This window comes from Ursus maritimus, unplaced genomic scaffold (assembly GCF_017311325.1).
Source record: "Ursus maritimus isolate PB19 unplaced genomic scaffold, ASM1731132v1 scaffold_26, whole genome shotgun sequence".
Classification (NCBI taxonomy): domain Eukaryota; kingdom Metazoa; phylum Chordata; class Mammalia; order Carnivora; family Ursidae; genus Ursus; species Ursus maritimus.
In genome coordinates this window covers 30,681,547-30,706,321 of record NW_024425119.1, presented here as the reverse complement: position 1 = coordinate 30,706,321, position 24,775 = coordinate 30,681,547, and the positions used below count along the sequence as shown (strand labels likewise).

Below are 24,775 nucleotides of genomic sequence, written 5' to 3'. Positions count from 1 at the left end.
CAAATTTGACAAATGGGAGCACCTTCAAGTTGGCCTCTGTGTCTTTTAAAAGTGCCCCTGTCAAAATACAAATCAAAACCACAATGAGATACCACCTCATGCTGGTTAGAATGGCTATAATTAATAACTCAGGAAACAACAGGTTTTGGAGAGACTGCAGAGAATGGGGAACCCTCTTACACTGTTAGTAGGAATGCAAACTGGTCCAGCCATTCTGGAAAACAGTATGGAGGTTCCTCAAGAAGTTGAAAATAGAGCTACCGCACGACCCAGCAATTGCATTACTGGGTATTTATACAAAGGATACAAACATAGTGATTCTATGGGGCACATGCACCCCAATGTTTATAGCAGCATTGTCCACAATAGCCAAAATATGGAGAGAGTCCAGGTGTCCATCAATAGATGAATGGGTAAAGAGGATGTGGTGTATATTCTTTATCTCTCTCTCTCTCTCTCTCTCTCTCTCTAATGGAATATTACTCAGCCACCAAAAAGAATGAAATCTTGCAATTTGCAATGGTGTGGATGGAACTAGTGGGCGTTATGCTAAGTGAAATAGGTCAGTCAGAGAAAGACAAATACCACATGATTTCACTTGTATGTGGGATTTAATAAACAAAATAGATGAACATAGGGAGGGAAAGAAAAATAAAGTAAGATGAAAATTCGGAGGGTGGCAAACCATAATAGACACTGAACTCTAGCTGAGAGTTGCTGGAGGGAAGGTGGGTGGACGGATGGGGTAACTGGGTGATGGGCATTAAGGAGAGCACATAATGTAATGAGCACTGGATGTTATATGCAACTGATGAATACTACATTCTCCCTCCGAAACTAAGAAAAAAAAATAAAGTCTAAATAAAAGTGCCCCTGTCATTCTTTTAGTAGTTCTTTACTTCTGGAGACAAGATGTTTAGGGCTTTTACTCTTTCTCTGGAAATATTTGTTAAATTCTACTTTGCATGATATTTGAATAATCTGGCTTTCTTTTCTTTGATGTTTGCACAGTTAGTCTTTTTTCTCCTCGACTTACTTTTAATTTTCTTGTGTTTTTGTATTTAAAGTCTGTTTCTTGTAAGCAGCAGACACGTGGGTTTAAAAATAAATATGTAAGTGTTTACGTTATTTACAATTAATGGAGCTGCCAGTATATTTCAGTTTAAATCTACTATTTTACTATTCCTTTTTATTTTTTAAATTTTATTCATACGTTTCAAATTCTTTATCTCTCATTTCTTTTCTTCTTTGGATTTGACAATAATTTTTTTTAGCATTACTTGTTTTTCCCAATATTAGCTTGTTAGTTTTACTTTCTTTTACTATTCTTAGTAGTTACCGTAAAGAGTTCAATATACGCATGAAAGTTTCTTGATATTTTAGAATCTGATAAGTTAGTTTTGTTACAACTTTCCAGAAAATTCTTAGTCCTAAAGCATTTTAACTTTACTCCCATGTTTGGTGTCATTGTTATGAATGTTAATCTTACATATAATATAAAAACACAGGATAGTTTAATATTATTTTATATCATCAATATTCTTTTTTATTTTCCATATATTTACTCTATTAGGTGCTCTTCATTTCTTTGTACATTTGTATGCTATATGCATTTTAATGCTGTATGAAGAATTACCTTTACCATTTATGTTGGTGCAATTTTGCAGTTATGTTGTCAATAGTTGTCTCATTTGTTTTTATAGGGAGATGCTCTTATTTGGCATTCACTTTTTTGATTATTGGAAACAAATACAAAAAAATGAAAACCTTGCTGATTATTAGAAAGCAAACACTCATCTAATCATTAACAAGGTCAAGAAATAGAACTTTGGAGGCACCTGGGTGGCTCAGTCGTTAATCATCTGCCTTTGGCTCAGATTATGATCCTCGGGTCCTGGGATTAAGTCCCTTGTTGGGCTCTCTGCTCCACTGGGAGCCTACTTCTTCCTCTCCCACACCCCCTCCTGTGTTCCCTCTCTCGCTGGCTGTCTCGCTGTCAAATAAATAAATGAAATCTTTAAAAAAAAAAAAAAGAAAGAAAGAAAGAAAGAAAGAAAGAAAGAAAGAAAGAAAGAAAAATAGAACTTCGTCTGTACCCCAGAATTTTTTTCCATGGACCTTCCCAATCAGAGCACTCTGTTTTCGCAGAGTAATGATATGTGTGTGTGGGTGTGTGTTTATGGTTCTATTATCCAAGTGTGCACTTCTCAACATTATAGTTTAGTCTTGCACTCTTCAAAAAAATGTTATGTATTTTCTATTTCTTTTAGTCTATAGCTTTCCCTCCATCCCTTTGTTTTTCTTACAACTTACCTTACAGAAACTGGACCATTTGACCTATTAGAGTGCCACAGTCAGGGTCTTATTGACTATGTGCTTAAGGTGCAATTCATTATGTTTTTTTCTGTTCTTTATATTTCTACAATTTGACAGATTGTATTAGAATGTTGATCAGACCTGGGTTCAATTCCTTTGGCAAATCTGTTGGTGATGGTGTGAACTTTCAGTAAGAGGCAAATGATGTCTTGTTTTCCCTTACCAGTGGACACTTAGTGCCTGGATCTTTGAGGTTTTTCCACTTAGTTGGAGTAATGTTGCATTCTATCAACATTATCGGATCATATTGACATTGCATGCTTTATTTTCCCTCTCTTAGCTCTAATTGAGTCTTAGTTTTATAAATAATGCTCACCACCATGCCATATGTCAATATTTCTGTAGTAATTTTGGTTATCTAAAGCTCAGTCGCTAGTAGATTTTTTAGAAGAGCTCATGGGAATAATATTCATCTGTTGTGTTTTTTTTTATGCCAACAACAATTTGTGCCCTTTGAATATGAAGAATATAAAATCTTTTGATTACATTTTCTTTTCTTAGGTATATTAAATGTTATTCATTCGTTTTGTCATAAAACATTTCTGTCAAGAACTCTGAAGAAATCTAATTTTATCTTTCTTTAATCCATGTACTAATGAATTGCAGTTTTTAATGCTTGTCCTTTGTTATGATTTTCTTCTTTGTGGACTTCTGTTATTATATGATGGGTCCACTTTGCCTGTATTGAGTATTTGCTACTTTCTCTCTTTTTTTTTTTTCATTTCTTTTTGATTCTTAAAAACAAAAATATTTCTTTCTGATTTCTGTTTAGGTTTTATCTATTGTGATTATTCTTATGTCCTTACTAGTTTATTCCATTTCTAAGATGCTGTTTTATTTATTTTAACTTCATTTCCTCCTTTCTCTGTATTGCCGATTCTGATATATGCAATTCTTTCATGTCTGTATGTATTCTGGGTCTCTTTGAAATACTACAGTTTTAGTTTGGTATTGGGTTGTTATTTTGGCGTACTTTCATGTCCTGTAGAGAGATTATTCTGCTCTCTCATATCATTTTTTAATGGTAAATTTGCATGTAATTGGACCTTGACACCTTCTGTTTTTCTGAAATTTTAATGAAATCTGGGTTCAGATAGCTTTTCTAACTTCACTAAGCTCCTACTTCTGTTTGGTTGTATAGTCTTCAACCTATACAACCATTGTTGTTGGCTCATTGTTGCCAAGATTTCCTGGCTTTGCTTGTCTCTCCATTTTTTTATGTGGACTTGCTTTTTTTCTTTGTCACTGCTTGTTCCAAGCAAAAGTTGGGCTCACATTAACTCACTACCCTTCTCCCTAGTGTTGGGCATTTCAGCGCTTGGGTGCCTTTGCATTTCTACGATAATATCAAACAATAAAGTTTTGTTTTTTACCCACTACCTGTTCTGGTTCTCCACTGGAATGTTAGTCTGTTACAAGTCAACTGCATTGGAGCTGTTAATTATTGCTGAATATTGTATAAAAAAATTTAGCAATATACTTGAGGCTTTGGTTGATTTTATATTTCTCCAGAGTGGGTTTACTTTTGCTTCTGGGGAGATAACTAGGCTGGGAAAAGTTTATCTTGGTCAGTTAAAGATTTGACTCCATTCTGAGTTGAGTTTCATTCTTCTTGAGGATTGCTCTTCTCATTCATCCGGTGTAGCCTCTTAGGGTCCCAACTCAAAATTTTTGTTACCTTATTTTTTTAATCCCTCAATTGAAAACAACTTAAACATATTAACAAGTGGAAAGAAATATAGAATGAACATGAATATAACCCCTTTGATAAGTTTTAAAAACTCCGTTGTCTCCCCCAGTTTGATGAGATCATGGAAATCAGTTTGGTTTGCTTCTTTTTCAAATACAGGGCCCCTCTTTTGGCTTCTCTTTTCTCCAGGTTTTTGGTTTCATATGTATAACTTTTTGTTAGCTCTCTGGTGCCTCCAAAAAGATTATTTTATATTTTGTCAGACTTTTCTAGTTGTTTGCCGGGGAAAAGTTGGTCAGAAACAACCTAATTTGCCACTGGCAGAAGCAAAAGTTTGTTCTGATCATTTTTTTTTTAAAGATTTTATTTATTTATTCGACAGAGATAGAGACAGCCAGCGAGAGAGGGAACACAAGCAGGGGGAGTGGGAGAGGAAGAAGCAGGCTCATAGCGGAGGAGCCTGATGTGGGGCTCGATCCCATAATGCCGGGATCACGCCCTGAGCCGAAGGCAGACGCTTAACCGCTGTGCCACCCAGGCGCCCCAAGAAGCAGGCTTCCAGCGGAGGAGCCTGATGTGGGGCTCGATCCCAGAACACCGGGATCACGCCCTGAGCCGAAGGCAGACGCTTAATGACTGAGCCACCCAGGCGCCCCCTGATCATTTTTGAATGAAAATAATTCCCAGACTTAGCTTTGCAATGTTTTTGTTTTCCTGCCAAGTTCTCAAAAAAAAAAAAAAAAAAAAAAAGTGAATAAAGCTCACAAAAACAAACATTGAGAATTTAAGACTCTCAGTGCTAAAACTATGCCTAAATGTCTATCGTATAGAATAATTTTAGGAAGGGGACAAAGTGTGTTGCAAAATCTTATGAAAGGCAGTAATAGAATGTAATAATTCTTAAGAAAATCTAGGAATTATTCCTTTGGAGGATTTTAAAGATAATGATCAAAAGTTAGTTTTGAGTATATGAAATTAATAATTGCCCACTTTCTAATGAATGTGCATCAACAACATTTATTGTCCATCTGTGGATAGAACTGCTTTTAAGTAGTCAGAGACTTCAGGGTTGGTGTGAATACAGTTTTAAGTTTATTTGCAATTGAATTTAGATAATAACCTAAATAAAACAATCTAATTTAAAATAATAGAGTAGACTAAAATAATAATCTACTCAGTTCATTTAAAAATATTTTGTGTCACATAAATGAAAACCTAACTGATACATGATAAAAATTAACCCATATTCCCCAATAAGGACCTCCCTGATAAATTGAGTCCCTTTTTTTTCTCTTCAGATGGTAATGCATGTCATTAATCACAAAATTAATAGCAAGCCATGACATAGTTAACAGTTTCTTAAAATACTGTTATTTTTTAGAGTATATTATATTAAAATGTTTTAACTAAGGTTTTAAAGCACTATAATTTTAAAAATTGGTGGAGTTTAATTCTTTCTGTATTTTTTTTAAATTTTTAAATTTTATTTTTTAAAATTTTATTTATTTATTTGACAGAAAGAGAGACAGCCAGCGAGAGAGGGAACACAAGCAGGGGGAGTGGGGTAGGAAGAAGCAGGCTCCCAGTGGAGCAGGGAGCCCGATGTGGGGCTTGATCCCAGAACCTTGGGATCACGCCCTGAGCCAAAGGCAGACATTTAACGACTGAGCCACTCAGGTGCCCCCAATTTTTTTTTTATTATTTTTTAAAGATTTTTAAACATTTATTTATTTGTCAGAGAAAGAGAGAGAGAGCACAAGCAGGGGGAGCAGCAGGCAGAGGGACAAGCAGGCTCCCTGCTGAGCAAGGAGCCCCATGTGGGGCTTGATCCCAGGACTGACCTGAGCTGAAGGCAGACGCTTAACTGACTGAGCAACCCAGGCTTCCCAATCTTTTCTGTATTTTATGTGTGACCAATATAGGGATGTGATCAAGGCATTCTTTTATTGTTGGTTAATGATTTATGTTCATTCCTAAAAATAGAAGATCCTAAAAAGTGAATAAAAGCCACTTATGTGAAATATCCTTTTTTTTTTCCGTGTGTGAATTTACATTCACATCTACATCTATAGCTACCTGTCAGTGATCCGTAACAATGTAACATCTAGATAAAGCCTTCAGACTTTCCACTTGTCTTTTTATAATTAAGTGAATTTCAGATCTTTGATATGTAAAAAGGGGGAAAAAAAGTCTTAGATAAAGAGTTACATGAGAAAACTAAATATCTTTCCCTTAGAGGAGGAGGTCCATGGGTTTTCTGGTAATCCAAATGTTTACCTTTCAAGAGGAAATGTGTACAAATGGTGTTTGTGTGTGCGTGTGTGTGTATGTGTGTGTGTGTGCATGCTTGGGCTTTGTATCCTTTATGCAAGTTGGATATGTATAGTCCTAAACTGAGCTTTTTTTAAAATTGAATTTATTTTAATATTCTCTTTGCAATACTCAGTTTATCTAGTCTTCCTGGAGACCATGCTCTGTGTATCATCACCACTAAGATAGAATTCTTATATAAGAACCAAACTACAGGGGCGCCTGGGTGGCTCAGTCTTTAAGCGTCTGCCTTCAGCCCAGGGCATGATCCCAGGGTCCTGGGATCGAGCCCCACATTGGACTCCCTGCTCAGCAGGAAGCCTTCTCCACTCCCCCTGCTTGTGTTCACTCTCTCACTGTCTGTCTTTGTCAAATAAATAAATAAAATATTAAGGAAAAAAAAAAAAAGAACCAAACTACAAGTGTGCACTTGTCCAGATGACATTTTTCTCCATCACTTTCATTTGATTTGACACACGACTGTGACCTGGGTGGCTGTTCTGGGTCTTCACAATATATTAAACATTTCTGAACATTTTTATCAAAACAGAGTTCATCCGCTTGGTGCCATAAATAAGTGCCTGTTCTTCTAATACTGCTCCTCTGAAGCAGTTTAACAATTAGTTGATTTAGAAAACAGAAATATTTCCATTCTATCATTTTCTGCAGGCTTTGTTCCTAAATTGGAAAAGTAGGTATTTATCCTATTAGCTCAAGCATAAAACAAAGGAAAACTTTCAAAGACTTGTCAATTGTTTCTTTTTTTTTTTTTGCTTAAAGTTTTATGAGAAACTGTTTTATATTCCAATAGAATTAATAATTTACATACTTTTTTCAAATGACTGAAAACTTTCACCCTTGCTGAGTAAAGGACATTTTTCTCACATTTTTCTCATTATGGGATGACAAAACTTAATACTGTCTGGTTATGTAAAAAGGCGTGACTGTCCACATATCTGAATATGTTCATTGTGCCAGAGGTTATTGTAGTCAGCTTTGTAGGTACTTCTGACAATCCAGGATAGTTGATAGTCAGAAGAAGATTTTGTAAGATACACGTTGCAGTTCTTTCAAATGTAGCTGTTCCTGGGTGTATACCATCGATAAATGTTATTAATAATCATCTTTCCTTAAAATTTTAATCCCCTCTGATCCGCATAGAATTATATGCAACTGTACATTTTCTAAGGAATTAGAAATTTCTTATTTGGTAGTATAAGGCATTAGCTGAGACAAATTTCATTTCAAGTCAAAAAGATTAATCACTTGGTTGATAGCTAATATATTCCAGCCTCTGGGAAAGAACCAACATATTTCCCATGAGCTAAACTAGTTGTAATGTGTCTGTGATTTCTTATTATTGCCAGCTTTCACTTTTCATAATAGAATGAATTAAAAAACAGCGACACCGCTTAAAAGTTTTGTATTTTAATTTTTTAAAAGATTTTATTTATTTAAGAGAGAGAGAGAGTGCACAAGCAGAAGGAAGGGGCAGTGGGGGAGGGAGAGCGAGAGGGAGAGAGAATCTCGGGCAGACTTTGCAATGAGCAGGGAGCCTTGTGTGGGGCCTCATCCCGTGATCCTAGGATCATGACCCTAGCCAAAACCAAGAGTGAGATGCCCACCAAATGAGCCGCCCAGGCACCCCTGTTTCTGATTTTAAAAGTAAAACATACTCATTGCAAGAAATTAGGAAAACCCAGAAATACGTAATGAAAATAAACCAAACAATTAGAAGATAATTTCTACATTCTGGTATACCTTCCTCTATTTTCCTCTTTCTATGTATAAACATATATTTTCATCAAGATTGGTATTATACTATACATGATCTTTGATCCTTTTTTCTTTGAACAATCTAGATCTCCTTGAGTTAATCGTTTGTTCCATTTTGTATAGGTGTAAATCAAACAGGTATGCATGTCTTGTGCCTTCATGGAACATACTGTCTAGTGAGGGAAATATAAAACAAATAAATAAAAGTATAATTACAAAATGTAAGTTTTATGAAGGAAAAAACAGGTGCTATGAAGGAGAATAATTTTAGGGTAGGGGGCCAACATTAGCATGAGTCTTTAAAGCCAGAATGCTGACTTTTAAATAGAGGCTTAAAAGATGAGAAAAAGTCACCCATGCAAGAGTGGGGTTGCTCACATAGGTGCAAAGGCCATAGGATGGAAAGGATTCGGTGAGTAAAGGGATCTAAAAGAAGGCCAGCTGGCTGGGGTGAAGAGGAAGAGGAGATACTGGTCCATGATGAAATCCAAGAGGTAGAAAGGAGCCAGTCCTGCAGACAAAAGAAAAGGTTTTATTTGAAGTATTATGGGAAGCCATTAGCGACCTTTTGGGAGGTGAAATTGCATGACTGTGTTTATACTTTTTCAAAAGATTATTCTGGATGTTATATGGAGGAAAAATCGGAGGGAGAGCAAGAGTACACAAAGATGTGAGTTAGGAGGGCCTTGAGGTGGTCCATGAGAAAGCTGAAAAGCTTGAAGTAAGCTGTCGACAGGAGACGCAGATAGAAGGAAACAGCCGGGAGACGTGTTTGAGGTTGGAATTGCCAGTTTATGAGGTGGTGATGAATAGGAGTTGGTGGGTTCGTAAGAAGGAGTTCAGAAGGATGATTCCCAATTACGGCCAATGGAACCGAGAGGATGATGGTGTCCTATATCGACAAGGGATAGACTTGGTAAGGACCAGGATTGGGTGCTGGTTGTGGTATAAAATAAGTATTTAAAGTCTGATAATAATTCTGAGGGGCCTGTTAGATAACCATGTGTATAAGCCAAGAAGGCAGTTGCCGCCATGAGCGACTCGGAGGGGAGTCTGGGCTGATTGCCTTTGGACGTTACCATCATGTAGATGGGATTTAAAGCCAAAGGAACAGATAAAGTAATCTACCAGAAGAGCGAAGGTGGACAGAGGAAGAGGGCCTACAACTGTGCTCTGACGACGAAAGATCGCATGCCTGAGAATCTAGGAGGGGAAGAGAAACAGGAGTGTGGTGTCAAAAGCAAGAAAAGACTGCTTCAGAAAGGAGGGAGTGGACAGCTGTGTCCCCTGCTGCTGAGCCATCTAGTGTGAGAAGGGCCGAAGAGTGACCGCCGGATTTTGCAATGTGAAGGTTACTGGCGATACCATCGAAAGTAGTTTCAGGGCTATGTGTGGAAGGCATATTGTAGTAAGTGTTCATAATATCTAGATGATTAGCTAAAATTTTAATGGCTGCCTATTAATCTTCACTTGAGATAGCAGAGTATATGCAGCTACCCATATTGCTGACAAGCCCGCGGTCCCTAAGGCACGGGTTTGTGGATGTTTTAATGGCTCATAGGCCCTGGAAAATTGTTGGCTTGCAACTCAGTGGGGCTCGCACTGGGAAATTTCACTCTGTCTTCTTTCCTCTGAGTGTGAGTTTGGGTTCAAATCCACAAGAGGGATTTGGGTGCTGGGGAAGGTGGATCCTGGCTGAATTTCTATTCCAGAGTGTTGTGCATTTGCTGGTTTGGTGCTCTCTGCTATCGCCTGGGGAGCTTCCAGACAGTACAAAGGCTGGACGGCCCAGGCCGCGTCTGGTTCAAGACTTAAACTTCTTGACCCCTGCACTGCTCTTTTGGGGTGTATGGGCACTGCCAGCACATGGTTATTTGGTACGTTCCCACATTCTAAAAATCCGAAACCGTGGATAGGCTCATTGTTGGATCATCTCAGGGCCTCACATGTTTTATTCTGAAATAAAGGAGAGTCCTAGAAAGAATGTAGATTTGGTAGCCAAAGTGAATGTAGATTTTGTAGCCAAAGGTTGTGAATCCTCTGCCTCAATTTTCTCATCTTTATTTATTTATTTATTTTTAAAGATTTTTCGTCTTTAAAGCGGGACTAATAATACGTACCTTTCATGGCTATGGTAAAGATTTAAAGTAATGTGTGAAAAGTACTTGAAACAAAGTAAGTTCTCAATAATGGTGGCTGTACTTATTACTATTATTCAAAGTAAATGTTTGAGTATTTTGGAAATGTTGAATTAACGACCTTAGTTGGGGTTTGTCTGTACGATACGGGTCCATGGTATAAAACATTGTCAGATACATAAGCCTCTGCAAACTAATTCTTTTTTGGATAATTAGTTAGCAGTAGCCATAGTAAATCCTTTGTCATCAGTATTTTGTACCATAGTTTTATTATCAAAATTTATGTAAGCATGACCTTCACTTTTTAGTGGATTAGCACAGTTCTCTTATTCCTGTTAAAAAATAGTATTTCCATGAACTTTAATAAAAGTTGGTTCTCTGATAAGATGGCGTGCATAATGCTGTTCAGAACCAAAGGTTAAAATTCCCTTATTAGAATTCCGTGGGAGCAGGAGGGGAAGAACGTAAGCTGAATACAAAAAAAAAAAAAAAAAAAAAAAACCAAAAAGAGTTGTAAAATTTATATTTCTGCTCTGACTTTGGACTCAGAGTCTGATGGCCCTCCTTCATGTTGTTGAATGACTAGAAAGTTTTGTTTCTTGGTTTTCACTTCCCTAAGATGGAGAAACATTTTTTTTTAAGCAAAAGTGCAACTTACTAGCTTAAAAACAGTAAGTATTATAGGTCCCATTTTAGGCTGTCCAGATAGCATAAGAATTAAAGCAAAACAAAACAAAACCCAAATGATTGAAGTGTGTAATAGATTATAAGGAAGTTCTCCTGAAAACATGGCTAATAAACTGTTTTGCATAGAGGACTTCCTGATTATGAATACTTGGACCCCTCCAGATGTAAGAATATATGTTGCTTGGCCTAGCTATACACTAGGTTAGGAAGAATATTTGTGAAACACTGAAATTTAAGACAGAAATAACTTCTTTTGACTAGAGTGGCATTTGGCATTGAAGTGGGGAGAAAGAGGGAAGAACATGTTACAGCTTGTTATATGAGTTTTCAGAAGCTGCTGTCCTCATAATTTGAATGAACTCAGTGCTCATTTTCAGATTTCCCTGAGTGAATAAGAGGGAATGATTTTGTTTCCAAAAACTTTTCTGCAGGGCTTACCTTATCAAGTCATTTGGATATTTATTGCTTATGTTTTCAAGGAACTATGTTAATACTAAGTACTATGCTGTAATAGGTAACCCTGCAAGGCTTGATTTTAACCTCCCTCTCTCTCTTTCTCTACAGTTTGGAAGGACTGAAGTGATTGATAATACTTTAAATCCTGATTTTGTACGAAAATTTATCCTGGACTACTTTTTTGAAGAAAGGGAGAACCTTCGTTTTGACTTGTAAGTTCTGGTTTAACTTGGATTGTTAAGAAACTGATTTTTAAAGGCAAATTTTGTAACATATGGCTGGGTCTGGTTGCACGAATACTAGATTATATTGGTAGGAAACCAGATTAATTCTATTTAGAGTGTGGCCTGTGCACTATCCGTAGCACTACTTTTCATTTTATAGGTTTTTGGCTATTTGTTTATTGAAAAAATTAGTGAGCAATTTAACTATGCTGAAATGCTGGGGGTTATATACGGACATTCTTTCAGACTATCTTGGGCGTCGGTGCTTTCTTTGCAAGTTCTGCATATCCTCCAAGGTGATCTCATTTGCTCCCATGGCTGATGTCCCCCAGATCTTGAAGTTTCTCTCAGCTGCTTCTTTGTGTAGCGTACAGAGCTCTGCCTACCTGTTGCTTCCTTTATCTCTTCGTGGTCTTGTATTTCCAAGACCCAGGATGCTGGAGTCAGAATTTTTGATATTTTTAATATTCTTGTTATTTTGATGCCGAGTTAGGCATATCAAAAAATTATCATTAAATTCAACTTCTTGTCTGCAGAGAATCTGGAGTCAGTTTATTTGTAAGATATTCATTACTGAGTTTTTGTTTCACAGATGTGTAAACCCTGGTGATTGTTAGGTATCTGAAGATTGCTCAAGGGAAATCTGTTGCTATTTCTTAACTTAATTAAAAAAACTTAATAAATTAAAGTTTATGACCATTGCAAGTCTTTATAAATGTCTTTAAATAGCTGGAAACAATAAAATGTACCAGGCTGTCACAATTTATAAATATTTTTTTGATAAAGTATTAATATCTTCTTTGAAAACGTCCTAGATTGCTTCCTAATGTTAAAAGAAACTTATCTGCCCTTAACAGCCTTTCTCATTTTCCTCTAAAATGTATGCAGTAAAATAACTTTCTGTTTAAAAAAGGAGAATCTTATCCCAGGCCCTTTTTTCAAGAGTTATAGGAGTTCTAAGTATTCATTATATTTATCAAACAAAATTTATTGTATCCCATTCACTTTTTATGTCCTTGAAGCTCCTTTTCAAATAGTAAAAATGATACTTCTGAGAAAAAATCCTAAAGTGGAATATAATGATTCCCTGACCATGTTCATCCTGGAGATTGCACAGTGTTGTTATTTAAAAGCCACATATAAATTGTGTCGAATGTGGTTCTCCTGTTGTTCAGGCCTTCGTAGCAGCTGTTCTCTCTCACCCCAGCATGGTATCTGCTTAATTTTTTTCTCTCTGGTTTTAGACTTAACTTGATCCTGAAACCAGCCACTACTTCATGATTCTTTCTTGTTCTCTTTATTTCTCTTCTTCTCTCTCTTTCTTATTTGTTTGTATTGCTTTCTCTCATTTAAAAGCAGTAAATATTTATTATAAACTTTAAATAATATAGGCATTTAAAAGTGAAAGTTTCCTGTTAGTTCAATACCAAAAAACCCACAAAAAACCAAAAAAACCTCAACCCACAAACAACCAAAAATGTAAATGACTTGGTTTTGTAGATCTGTACTTGCAGATCTTCTTTTTGAAGATATACAAGAATGTGGGAGTCTCAATATTTTGAAAAACACAAATATTTCTCTATTCCTTGAATTTTTCAGGTATCTTTTTATGCCACTATGTTATATATATGTTTCATTTATTTTAATGCTGCATAATTTTCATTGCTTGAAAAGACACAATTTACGTAGCCAGACATCTACTGAAGGACATTTTGGATTGTTCTATTTTTACTATTACATGTAATCGTACAGCAAGTACCCTGGTATGTAAATTTCTTATAATTTTTAAAAAAATTTTCTGAGTATAAATTATTCAGAGTCAAATTTTAGAATAAAAAGATATGGACAAGAGTACTCAATCCCAGTTCTAATCTTTGAGACCAATTTAGAGATCCCATATGCTTTTTAAGTTTTTATTTTAATTCCTGTTAGTTAACATACAGTTTTATATTAGTTTCAGGTGTACAATATAGTAATTCAACACTTCGTACATCACCCCGTGCTCATTACAACTAGTGCACTCCTTAATCCCCATTATCAATTTAACCCATCCTCCCACACACATCCCCCCTGGTAACATCAGTTTGTTCTCTAAAATTAAGAATCTGTTTCTTGATTTGTCTCTCTCTTTCTCTTATTTTTTTCCCTTAGCTTGTTTGTATTGTTTCTTAAATTCCACATATAAGTGAAATCATATAGTATTTGTCTTTCTCTGACTGGCTTACTTCACTTGGCATTATACTCTCTAGCTCCATCTGTGTTATTGCAAATGGCAAGATTTCATTCTTTATATATATATATATGTATGTATGTATACACACACGCACAAACACACACCGCATCTTCTTTATCCATTCATCAAGCAGTGGACACTTGGGCTGCTTCCATAATTTAGCTATAGTAAATAATGCTGCTATAAACACAGGGGTGCATGTTTCCCTTTGAGTCAGTGTTATTGTATTCCTGGGTAAATATCTAGTAGTGGGATTGGATCATAAGATAGTTCTGTTTTTAACTTTTTGAAGAACCTCCATACTGTTTTCTCCAGTGACTGCACCAGTTTGCATTCCCACCAACAATGCATGAGGGCTCCTTTTTCTTCAAAACCTTGTCCACACCTGTTGCTTTTTGTATTGTTGATTTTAGCCATGCTGACAGGAGTGAGGTGATACCTCATTGTAGTTTTGATTTGCATTTCCCTGATGGTAAGTGATGATGAACACATCTTTTCATGTGTCTGTTGGCCATCAGGACATCTTTGGAGAAATATCTCTTCATGTCTTCTGCCCATTTTTAATTGGATCATTTGGTGGGGAGGTGTTGAGTTTTGTAAGTTCTTTACTTATTTTGCATATTAACCATTTATCGGATATGTCATTTGCAAATACCTTCTCCTATTTAATAGGTTACCTTTTAGTTTTGTTGGTTGTTTCCTTTGCTGTGCAGAAGCTTTTTTATCTTGATGAAGTCCTAATAGTTCATTTGTGCTTTTGCTTCCCTTGCCTCAGGAGACATAATCAAGAAAGAAGTTGCTGTGTCAAAGTCTGATGTCAAAGAAGTTACTGCCTGTGTTCTCTTCTAGGTCTTTATGGTTTCAGGTCTCACATTTAGGTCTTTAATTCATTTTGAATTCATTTTTGTGTATGGTGTAAGAAAGCAGTCCAGTTTCATTATTTTGCATGTGGCTGTCCAGTTTTCCCAACACCATTTGTTTTGTGGTTCCGTAAACATTTTAGAATTCTTGGTTCTAGTTTGTGAAAAGTGCTGTATTCTGATAAGGATTGCATTCAATATGTGGATTGCTTTGGGTAGTATAGACATTTTAACAATATTTGTTCTTCCAATCCATGAGCATGGAGAATGTCATTGCATTTCTTTATCTCATCTTCAATTTCTTTCATCACTGTTTTATAGCTTTCAGAATACAGGTCTTTCACCTCTTTGGTTAGGTTTATTCGTAGGTAGCTTATTATTTTGGGTGCAATTATAAATGGGATTGTTTTCTTAATTTCTTTTTTGGCTGCTTCATTATTGGTGTATAGAAATGCAAGATTTCTGCACACTGATTTTTGTATCCTGCAACTTTACTGAATTCATTTATCAGTTCTGGCAGTTTTTTGGTGGAGTCTTTTGGGTTTTCTATATATAGAGTATCATGTCATCTGCAAATAGTGAAAGTTTTACTTCGTCCTTACCAATTTGGATGCCCTTTATAGCTTCTTTTTCTCTGATTGTTGTGGCTATGTTGAATAATAGCGGTGAGAGTGGACGTCCCTGTTCCTGACCTTAGGGGAAAAACTCTCGGTTTTTCCCCATTAACGGTGATGTTAGCTGTGGGTTTTTTTCATATATGGCCTTTATTATGTTGAGGTATATTCCCTCTAAACCTACTTTGTTGGGGGTTTTTATCACGAATGGATGTTGTACTTTGTCAAATGCTTTTTCTGCATCTATTGAAATGATCATGTGGTTCTTATCCTTTCTTTTATTGATGTGATGTGTCACATTGATGGATTTGCAAATATTGAACCACCCGTGCAACTCAGGAATAAATCCTACTTGATCGTGGTGAATGATTTTTTTAATGTATCGTTGAATTCAGTTTGCTAGTATTTTGTTGAGAATTTTTGCATCTATGTTCATCAGAGATTTTGGCCTGTAGTTCTCTTTTCTGGTGTGGTGTCTATCTGGTTTTGATATCAGGGTAATGCTGGCCTCATGGACTGAATTTGGAAGTTTTCCTTCCCCTTCTATTTTTTGAAATAGTGTAAGGAGCATAGGTATCTATTCTTCTTTAAAGTTTGGTAGAATATGCCTGTAAAGCCAAGATCCTATATGCCTCATTCTCTGAACTTGTTGCCTGTGTTTTAGCTCTGATTTTCAGAACCATTTCTATTTTGTTTTGGTTGCTGTCTGCCCAAAAGCCTCTGTCACCATCACAAGCAGCTGCTGCCAGGTGACTGTTTCACTGCTGTTCCTACTTGGCCCTGGTTTCTTAAGCCTATGCCCTACTCATCCTTTATCACCTATGTCGTAACTGTGGCTATTACAGAATTTCACATGGAATGAAAAGAAGGATGCTTTCAAGAGGATGATAGCAATCAAGTGTTTGTTAGTCAGTAGACCAAAGAGCAAAAACTAAGAGCTGGGCTAATCATTCTAGAGAGGAAAAGAAGGTAAAGAATGATTTACCTGTCCAGAGTTCTCATCTCTACTGAAGATGTGGCTATGGAAGCTAATGGGTTTTAAAAAAAGTGTCCAGTGCAAGAAATGTAATTCTACCGATCTCAGTGCTAGTTAGTCTTCAGATATTATGCCTGTTTAAATAGGTAGTGTTTCAACAATCAATCTGACAAACTAGTTAGTCCAAATGAGAATGAATATATTAGATTAGGGAGGTACCTGGTACTTACGTCATGTTTGTAAGCTTACTAGATATGCTTACCATGAACAAGGGAAGACTTAAAGGTAGGAGGAAGTTAGGGCATTGCTAGAACGTCGCATACTTCTCTAGTATTTGATGGTAAATCAATAGTATTGTTTAACTTCACTGTATGTATTTCAGGGAATTAAAAGGAAAACAGAACTATACATTTACTGGCAGAAATTGAGAAGGAAGGAATGATAAGATGGTTTAATATGTTTGTTACTAACATCTTCCAGTTATTTATAAACTAAATGAAATAGTCATAGAAGCTCATGGAGTTTGAGTTTTGTAGGCACAGACAAAAAGAGGTTATTTTTGTTAGTAATATGACTACTCTTATTCACAGTTTGTAATAGAATCATACGCATATATAACTTTAACCCACCCAACAAATTTCTGAGGTGGAATTAATCCATCTTTGTAAATAAGAAAACCAAGGCCCAGAAAGTGTAATATGTTCAAAGGATCAGATTTTGACTAAAATAGTTTGTAATTAAATGCTACAAAACCCGAATTTCTAAAATTTTATGCAGTCTAAAAATTATGTCTAAACTAGGATATTTTTATTTTTGCCTTGGTTATCTAATACTGATGAAAGTATATGTTTAAAGTATTCTGCTGCACATTGAATATAATAGTATGATAGAATATATTTAATCTATCTAAATAAACAAGAGTAAGACTGTCTAGGAAATTGCTATGTTTGATAGGAATGGGAGCATGTTATATTATTTCATCTCAGTGTGACAAGAAGAAATAGAATGACAGAAATTAGTGTAGGTAAATTGATATGTTTTAACTTCTCCAGCTTTCTCTTTTCTTCTAAAAATTATAGTAATTTTCACAGAAATTATGTAATGTTCAAAATGTGAAAGCATATTGCAAAATTGAATTATGTATCATTTTATCTTTTGAATACATTTGGTTAATTTCAGCAATCTGATTCAAAGAGCTTTATTTCAATTGTATAGCATCTCTGAAGAATTCAAACAATTAGGGCCAAAGAAAGGGATACCTGATTATTGAGAAAAGTAACAAGTATATTCTTAGTTCATGTAGTAGTTTTGATATCACTTTAGTTAATTCTTTTGATTTACCATGTATTAGAATATCTCACATAACACCTTTAACCTGTGAGAACAGGTTTTCTTTTTCTTTCTTTCTTTCTTTCTTTCTTTCTTTCTTTCTTTCTTTCTTTCTTTCCCCTTCCTCCCTCCCTTCCTTCCTTCCTTCCTTCCTTCCTTCCTTCCTTCCTTCCTTCGTGATTTTTCCAGCATATCTACCCAAATAAGTGTGGAAAACACTGTATTTGTTCACTGTTCATTGTTTACTGTTCATTTGTTCATTGTTATGTGTATCTGTTTATTCATTAGTATACCTAATTATAATTGGTTTTTAAATTTTGTCTTAGCAATGTGTTATTCCTAGGAAAAAATATTCATTGTAGGATATTTGGAAAATAAAAACAGGATAAAGTAGGCAATAAAATCATTTGTAACCCCAGTCTGCATCTCCCAGAGAACTATAGTGATACTCCAATGCATTTATGACAACATGTCCCCTTGAGGGAACAGTGATGTTGAAGAATACAGTAGTCCAAACTGGCCAACAGCCAGATGTAAATGGTTTTCAGAATTGTGTTTTATTTGATCTGTCCACTGATTTCATAAAATTCTAAAAAAACAATTAAAAAGAAGCTGTGAAAAGTGTGTGATGTAAAGAATTGCCTATTATGGAAGGTTTGAAAAATGTTTTTCAGGATCCTTTTTTTATTTAACTTTCAATGCTGATAGAAAATTGTAATGACAGAGAAAGAGAGGGAGAGACAGAATGAATATGTCTTCCTGTCAAAACTGGGCCAAATTCCTGTAAGTTCTGATTAATTCATAGTAATTATTATTGTTATTGTAATATGCCTGAGATATATATTTAAGATTAGTTTATCAACTATGAGTTTTAAAATTCTCCTGCCTTTTTGATTCAATGTGTACTTCTTCATTGAAGAGCCATGGTCTCTGTCATCATACTACGTATGGATCACAGATAGGTCATAAACGTTGGCATTTATTTATTTTGTTAAAATTATCACACTGATAATAGTAAAGTACTTTATAAATCACTTTTTTGTCACAGTTGAAAACTATTATTGGCAGAACAGCTGCACAAAAATGCCTTTGAGCAAGAGGTGTGGGTAGTCACATCACTATCTAACATGAGCCAGAGAATAGGAGAAATGAGATACAATCTTTTTCACTCTTGTTTTTTCACTTAGACTGGAACAGCAACAAGGTAGTTAGGAGTCTAGATTTGACTTACCTCGCAAATTATTTTCCTTCTTGATAAATCGAATGGTGATAATTGTGGAATGTATAATGTTATTGTATTTTATTTTTGAAGGATCTCAACACTTTGAGGAAAGTAAGTTTTTAAAAAATTTCTTCCCAATACTGTAATTCCAGTTTTTCCCCTTGGTTAAGGACTCCCTTAACAATGTCAAGGTCTAATTTTGAGAGTTTTCAGTCACTTTCGTTTATTAGAACCATCTTATTTTGTTAATCATATGTAGTCTTCACTTTAGAATTTTAATCTCAAACTTATTTCAAAACTCTTCACTTCCTCTCCCCTCCGATGAAGCTGTTGTCTTAGCAACTTGCAGGAGAGCAGGGGCGAAGAGGAAAAGTAGATGAACTTGGGGGACGGGGGGAGGTGTGGTTTCTTATCTTCTGAAGAATCTAGACCTTAAGGGTGACATGGGTCACACACTCTGCTTGTCCCTCAGTTCTCAGAAGGCACTTCTTAGGACTGTCACCTGACATTGTCTTTTCTTGGCAGCCACAGGCTGGACCTGTAGGCAGGTTCTGTAGCTCAGAAACCAGTTGCTGTCTTCTCCTTCTACAGGCACCTCAGATTTTGGAGCTCCCCTTCACTTGGCTGTGGGGAGTGGAAGGAACCTCCTCTTGCTGCCCAAGAAGTAGGAATAGCCTGTCCCTTTATGAGTCAGTTTATAGAGAAGGGTCTGACTCTGAGGGTGACTCTTGAGTACCACTGAGCCAAGCGGAAGGGAGTACTTAGCATCTTTGGTTTTCAGTTGGAGCCTTCGATGGAATTTCAGAAGTACAGGAGAAACTCTAGTCAACATCTCTTACCTCTAATTGAAAACGTGATCCTTAGGATCCATCCAAATCAGTTACTGCCGATTCAGTACTCTGGTAATAATATTTCAGCAGCAGCTTCAAGTTTACAAAATTGACATGAGTAAATTTAGGCAGTGGGCTGCACCCTCTTAGGGGTGAACTACTTAGCTTCCTGCTTTCCATATAATCTCTTCTCTTTAATGAAAGTATGGCATTAATACACATAAGCACACACATATTTTAACTATTCAGGATGTAGTGTTGATGTCTGAACTCTGAGGGTGAGGACCAGAGTGGTCTTGATATTTTTAGAAAAGTTAGCAGGCAAATTTCATGAAAGGAAAACTCATGATAATTTCAAATGCATTATAATCCAACGTATTACCTAAAGCCCTCAGAAGTAGGCTGTAAATTGCATATTTTGGAGATATTAGCTTGAAAAAAGCTTTGTTAAAGGCAAGAAAAGGGGATTGTATTTGAAGATACTTAAACTCTTTGTGATGAAAACATAAACTCCTTTTCTTTTTGCTTCTTTTAACAGAACTGAGCACACCCTGTTATTTCTCCCTGGTCCACAGTACACCCTTTATAGAAAACAGCTTCTGATTCTTGGGAAGAAGCCAGCCGTTATTTTTCACCTTTGATATTGCTGTAGTTGCTAATTTCAATCTTAGTCTTAAAAAATTGTCTTGAATAAGAAATATTTTTTGTACTAACATCTGTAGGTTTTCAGTAGATGTTGGCAATTAGCTGATTGAAAATTCGAGGTTACAGCTGTTCAGAGTGATCAGAATGCCCTGATGGGAAGGAGAGTAATTTGTAATTTTTCCCAGGCAGGTATTTTTGCATCACACAGCTCTGAAGCCAGTTTGTAGTGAACATGCTTTGCTAAGGAGTAAGTGAAACTTGCTCAGCATTGGTACATTCTGAGAACTCTGTTTCTTTGCCTTTTATTGATTGAGATGCTTTGTTTCTCTGTAAAAACATTCTTGTTATGTGAGACCGAAGACTTTAATTAACCTTAAAAAAAAAAAAGCCAAAAACTTTTGGTAGGAAGCTATGCACAAGGAGTGTGAAAGGAATATGATTTGGGAGAAATACTGGAGCCAGTACAAATATTTTCCTACTTAAGACTTGAGAGATTTGAGGTTGTTTTGACTGTTAGCGATCTTACTTTTTCTACAAATTCTTTAAAATGAGGGGCTAAAGTGAGAGTGAGTGATGTTTTCCCAGGATCTTTCTAAGAAATCATTTATTTACAGTACCAACTGGTCAAAAACAGGACAGGACATAATCCCATATGAATGCATTTCTCTTTCTGTAAAATACATGGTTTCCCTAAGTCCAGTGATTGGGGAAAAGTAATGTCTCATTACTTCAGCCAAATTTCAAAGTCAGCAGTAGCATTTAAAATACTAAGTAAAAATTAGAATGTACACAAATGACAGCCTGTTAACCTGCACCTGTTTATTTTTTAGTGGTATCCAGTGGAGAGGAATTGCAGTTATTGGGGAATTTTGAGCAGTATTAGATATGGATACTATTGATTCACACAGAAGAGAAGTCTTTTTGTTTTGTTTTATTTTTATTTTTTAACTTTTTTTAACAATAGTATGGAAGAGAAGTTTTAAACTTTCTTATCAAGCAGCAGAATTGATGACTAAAAGTATCAGGACCTCTACTTAGGTTGTGGAAATAAAAGGACCCGGAGATTGTGAATTCTACCATGGGCGTATATGTTACAGATTATAAGAAACTTCTAAATTTGCAAGTTTTTCATGATTGGTTTGATTGATTTGATTTATATTATTTATAGTTTTTTTTGTAAAACACTGATATTTTTCTGTAGCTGTATTTGGTGGAAATAATTTGAGTTTTCTCTTTTAATCTTTTAGGTATGATGTTGATTCCAAGAGCCCCAACCTGTCCAAACATGTAAGTTTATACTTTATGTTTTTATGATGAGTCCATAAGATAAATTACAATATCATGATTTATGATTGGTGTTTATGTTGGTATATTAATATAAAAGGTATATGTCCCTAACTTTTCCTGTAATAATTGTCATAGAAGATAAATAACATTTTTCAAGGACCCTAGAATAACATTTGGAGGAACATATTAAAGCAAAGATATCTTTCATAGGTGAAATGGACTCACCTTGTTTATTATTTACTTATATATTTTTAAAAAGAAATGTTGCCAATTCCCTGCCTCATTTGGAGTTGGATCAGGTTAAGCAAGATGAAATAGTGAGCCCGTGTCATTTGGAGAGGCTTCACTTCTGAAAGAATGAGAAGTTCTTGGGTGTACGCAGTGATTTGCTAATTCTGCTGTCTTTGTGGTCCATTCTTTCAATGATATTTTCTAAGTGCCTCCTCATGCTGGTACTATTTCAGTTTCTGAGGATACAGTATGAGCAAGGTGGACATACAGAGTCTATCCTCAAGTTCACCTACAGTCTCTTTTTTTTCCTTTTGGGTCCTGATCTCCCCTCCATCTGCTCACTGCTCTTTTCTCAAGAGCTCTTCTTCCCAGGCCACAACTGTTCCCTGGGACATTCCCAGGTTCAGGAGCAGCAAGGGCATCAGAACTAGGCAGATCTGGAGGAAGGGATGAGGGTGAGATTCTCTGGCCAAGCACTGTGGATCTGATCCGCCTGTTTATTGAACTGTGGGAATGGAATTAGGCCAAACAAGGAGGAAGGGCTGAATGGGTGCCGAAAGGAATGTAACCAGGTTCCAAGTGGAATCTGAGTACCTGGCTGTAGAATTCGGCAGCCGTGCCAGGCTTGAGAAGTGAGGCTGGGAGGAGTCATAGTCGTGCGCAGAGGGTCAGGGGGTGAGAATTTTCATGTCTCCATTGTTGTAGCCTATCGATTAGAATAGATGGAGATATATATGTCCAGTGTAGTTTGGAGAAGGGTAATGTCATGATTCAGAGAAGAGAGGACACATGAGAGGTTATCCCAAGCTAAAACGGTGATTTAGGGAAACTGGAAAGCTGGTAAAAATGCTGGTAAAAATCACAATTTACTGTTCTTGTCTGTCGTAATAAGGAAGCTATGATATTTATTTTTGTTATGGAGCATAGAGCAGAATCACTGAAGAAGCATTCAAAGAAAAGTCTTTCCTTCTTTTAAAGGATTTTATTTTATATTTTATTTGAGAGAGAGAGAGTGCAGGAGGAGAGGGAGAAGTAGACTCCCTGCTGAGCAGGAAACCTGGTTGATGCAGGGCTCGATCCCAGGACCCTGGGATTATGACCTGAGCCAAAGGCAGATGCTTAACCCACTGAGCCACCCAGGGACCCCCAGAGAATAGTCTTTCTGATTGACTTTTCTACAAATTGAAAACAAATACTGTAATAAGCTCATTACTCCCCATAAATACAGTTCATGGCAGTTGCCATGCCCTCCTCATAAGATTTATAGCATTGTGGCTGGACATTTAAAACTTATTTGCGTAGCTTTGTATTGAAAGTTTTCCAAATTCCACTGGAAGAATCAGAAAAAGAATTCCATTTTCTAGTCAAAATTTCGTTGCAAGGAAAGAAAGTGCAGTCATTTACCTCACACGTAGGTGGTTAACATTGAAGAGATTTAGGAGTGTCTCACAGATGTGATGTGTAGCTTGCCCTTATAGGAACTGCAGCTAGAAACAGGTGTGTGGGTTGGGACTGAGACAGCTATTTTCTCGATTTCTCTCCCTCTGAGGCCACATATTCTTTCCATTATGATTCTTCTCTGAGCTTCTGTTTCTCTCCGAAGACCAAGTCTCTCTGTTTATTCATCTTTGTACACGTAGGAAAAATGAGCTCCCTAAACCCTGAGTGGACATAGACTTTCAAATGCCCACTCTCCCTGAATATAATTTCTGTGTTTCTCAGTTCAAATTACTTTTTAGAGGGCATGATAACTGGGCAGGTAAGGAGATTCCCATGGGGTTGGCTATTTTGAGGGTGAGTGTCAAGGTGGTAGCATGTGGTCCTTAACAATGTTGTCCAGGGCAGAGAGTAATATATGGGATAGAAAGGTACCTCAAACATGATTAACTATATTTTCCTTAAATAATCTGTAATTATTATTATATAAGAGATATGTACTATAAAAGCCCTGAATGAACATATATTTACAATTTTTTTTTGCAGAATAGCTTTTTATATTTTTCCACAAGAAGCGCTTCATGTCTTCCTCCTGGTATCTTGACTCTGCTTTACCCTTATGTCATCTCTTTACCACCACCTTCTTATCACCATAGGTCTTTTCAGAACAGCCTAGAGTTCTACCATCTTACTTTACTGTGTTTTGGTTTTTATTTCTGCTTGAACTATTCTTGACATAGGTTAGAGAAAAATTTCATGGCCTCTCTTCACTTTTTACTTTACTTGAATTCCCCATTATTTTGGTTAAAATCGACTGCTCTGTTCTTGAAATCCTCATCTCCTCTGACTTCCACAGAAATGCCTCCCTTGCGGGGGTGCCCAGGTGGCTCATTCGTTTGAGCGTGCAACTCTTGATTTAGCTCAGGTCATGATCTGAGGGTCATGAGATCGAGCCCTGCATTGGGCTCCCCGCTCGGTGGGCAGTCTGCTTCTCTCCCGCTTTCTCCCTCTGCCTCTCCCCCTGCGCGCTCTCTCTCTCTCTCTCTCAAATAAATAAATAAATAAATATTACTCATTAGCTACCTCTTTTTTTTTAAGTTTCTCTTCCTCTTCCTATCCCTTAATATCAGTGTTTCTCCTGGTTTTGTTTTCACCTTTCATCTCATCTCACTGTATCAGCTCTCCTTGGGAGAGCTCAGCCATTTCCATGCCTTACCCTGATGTGTCCCAAGTGTCTGTCCCTCTGCGTACCCCAGCAAATACAAGTTTCCAGCTGCTTGTTAGATATTGCCTGGTAGATATTCTGCAGAAGCCTAAAACTCAAATATATTAAAAGTGTATGACCTTTTCCGTTCCAGCTTTGCTCCTCTGCTTGTATTATCTATCACCAGAATTATCATCAACACAGTGTACTTAGAAAATTTGGTTGTGCAGTTAACCACTTTCTGTCTCAC

At 36.4% G+C, this 24,775-nt stretch overlaps 1 protein-coding gene across 1 annotated transcript in view; it reads left to right on the top strand.

Annotated features, from left to right (window-relative positions):
• Positions 1-24,775, top strand: part of CPNE8 (copine 8) — a 210,098-nt gene that overhangs the window by 44,607 nt on the left and 140,716 nt on the right. Inside the window, exons 4-5 of the mRNA XM_008704450.2 lie at positions 11,542-11,645; positions 21,614-21,653. Of these exons, the coding sequence (XP_008702672.1) occupies positions 11,542-11,645; positions 21,614-21,653 (144 nt within the window). The remainder of the gene's footprint in view (positions 1-11,541; positions 11,646-21,613; positions 21,654-24,775) is intronic.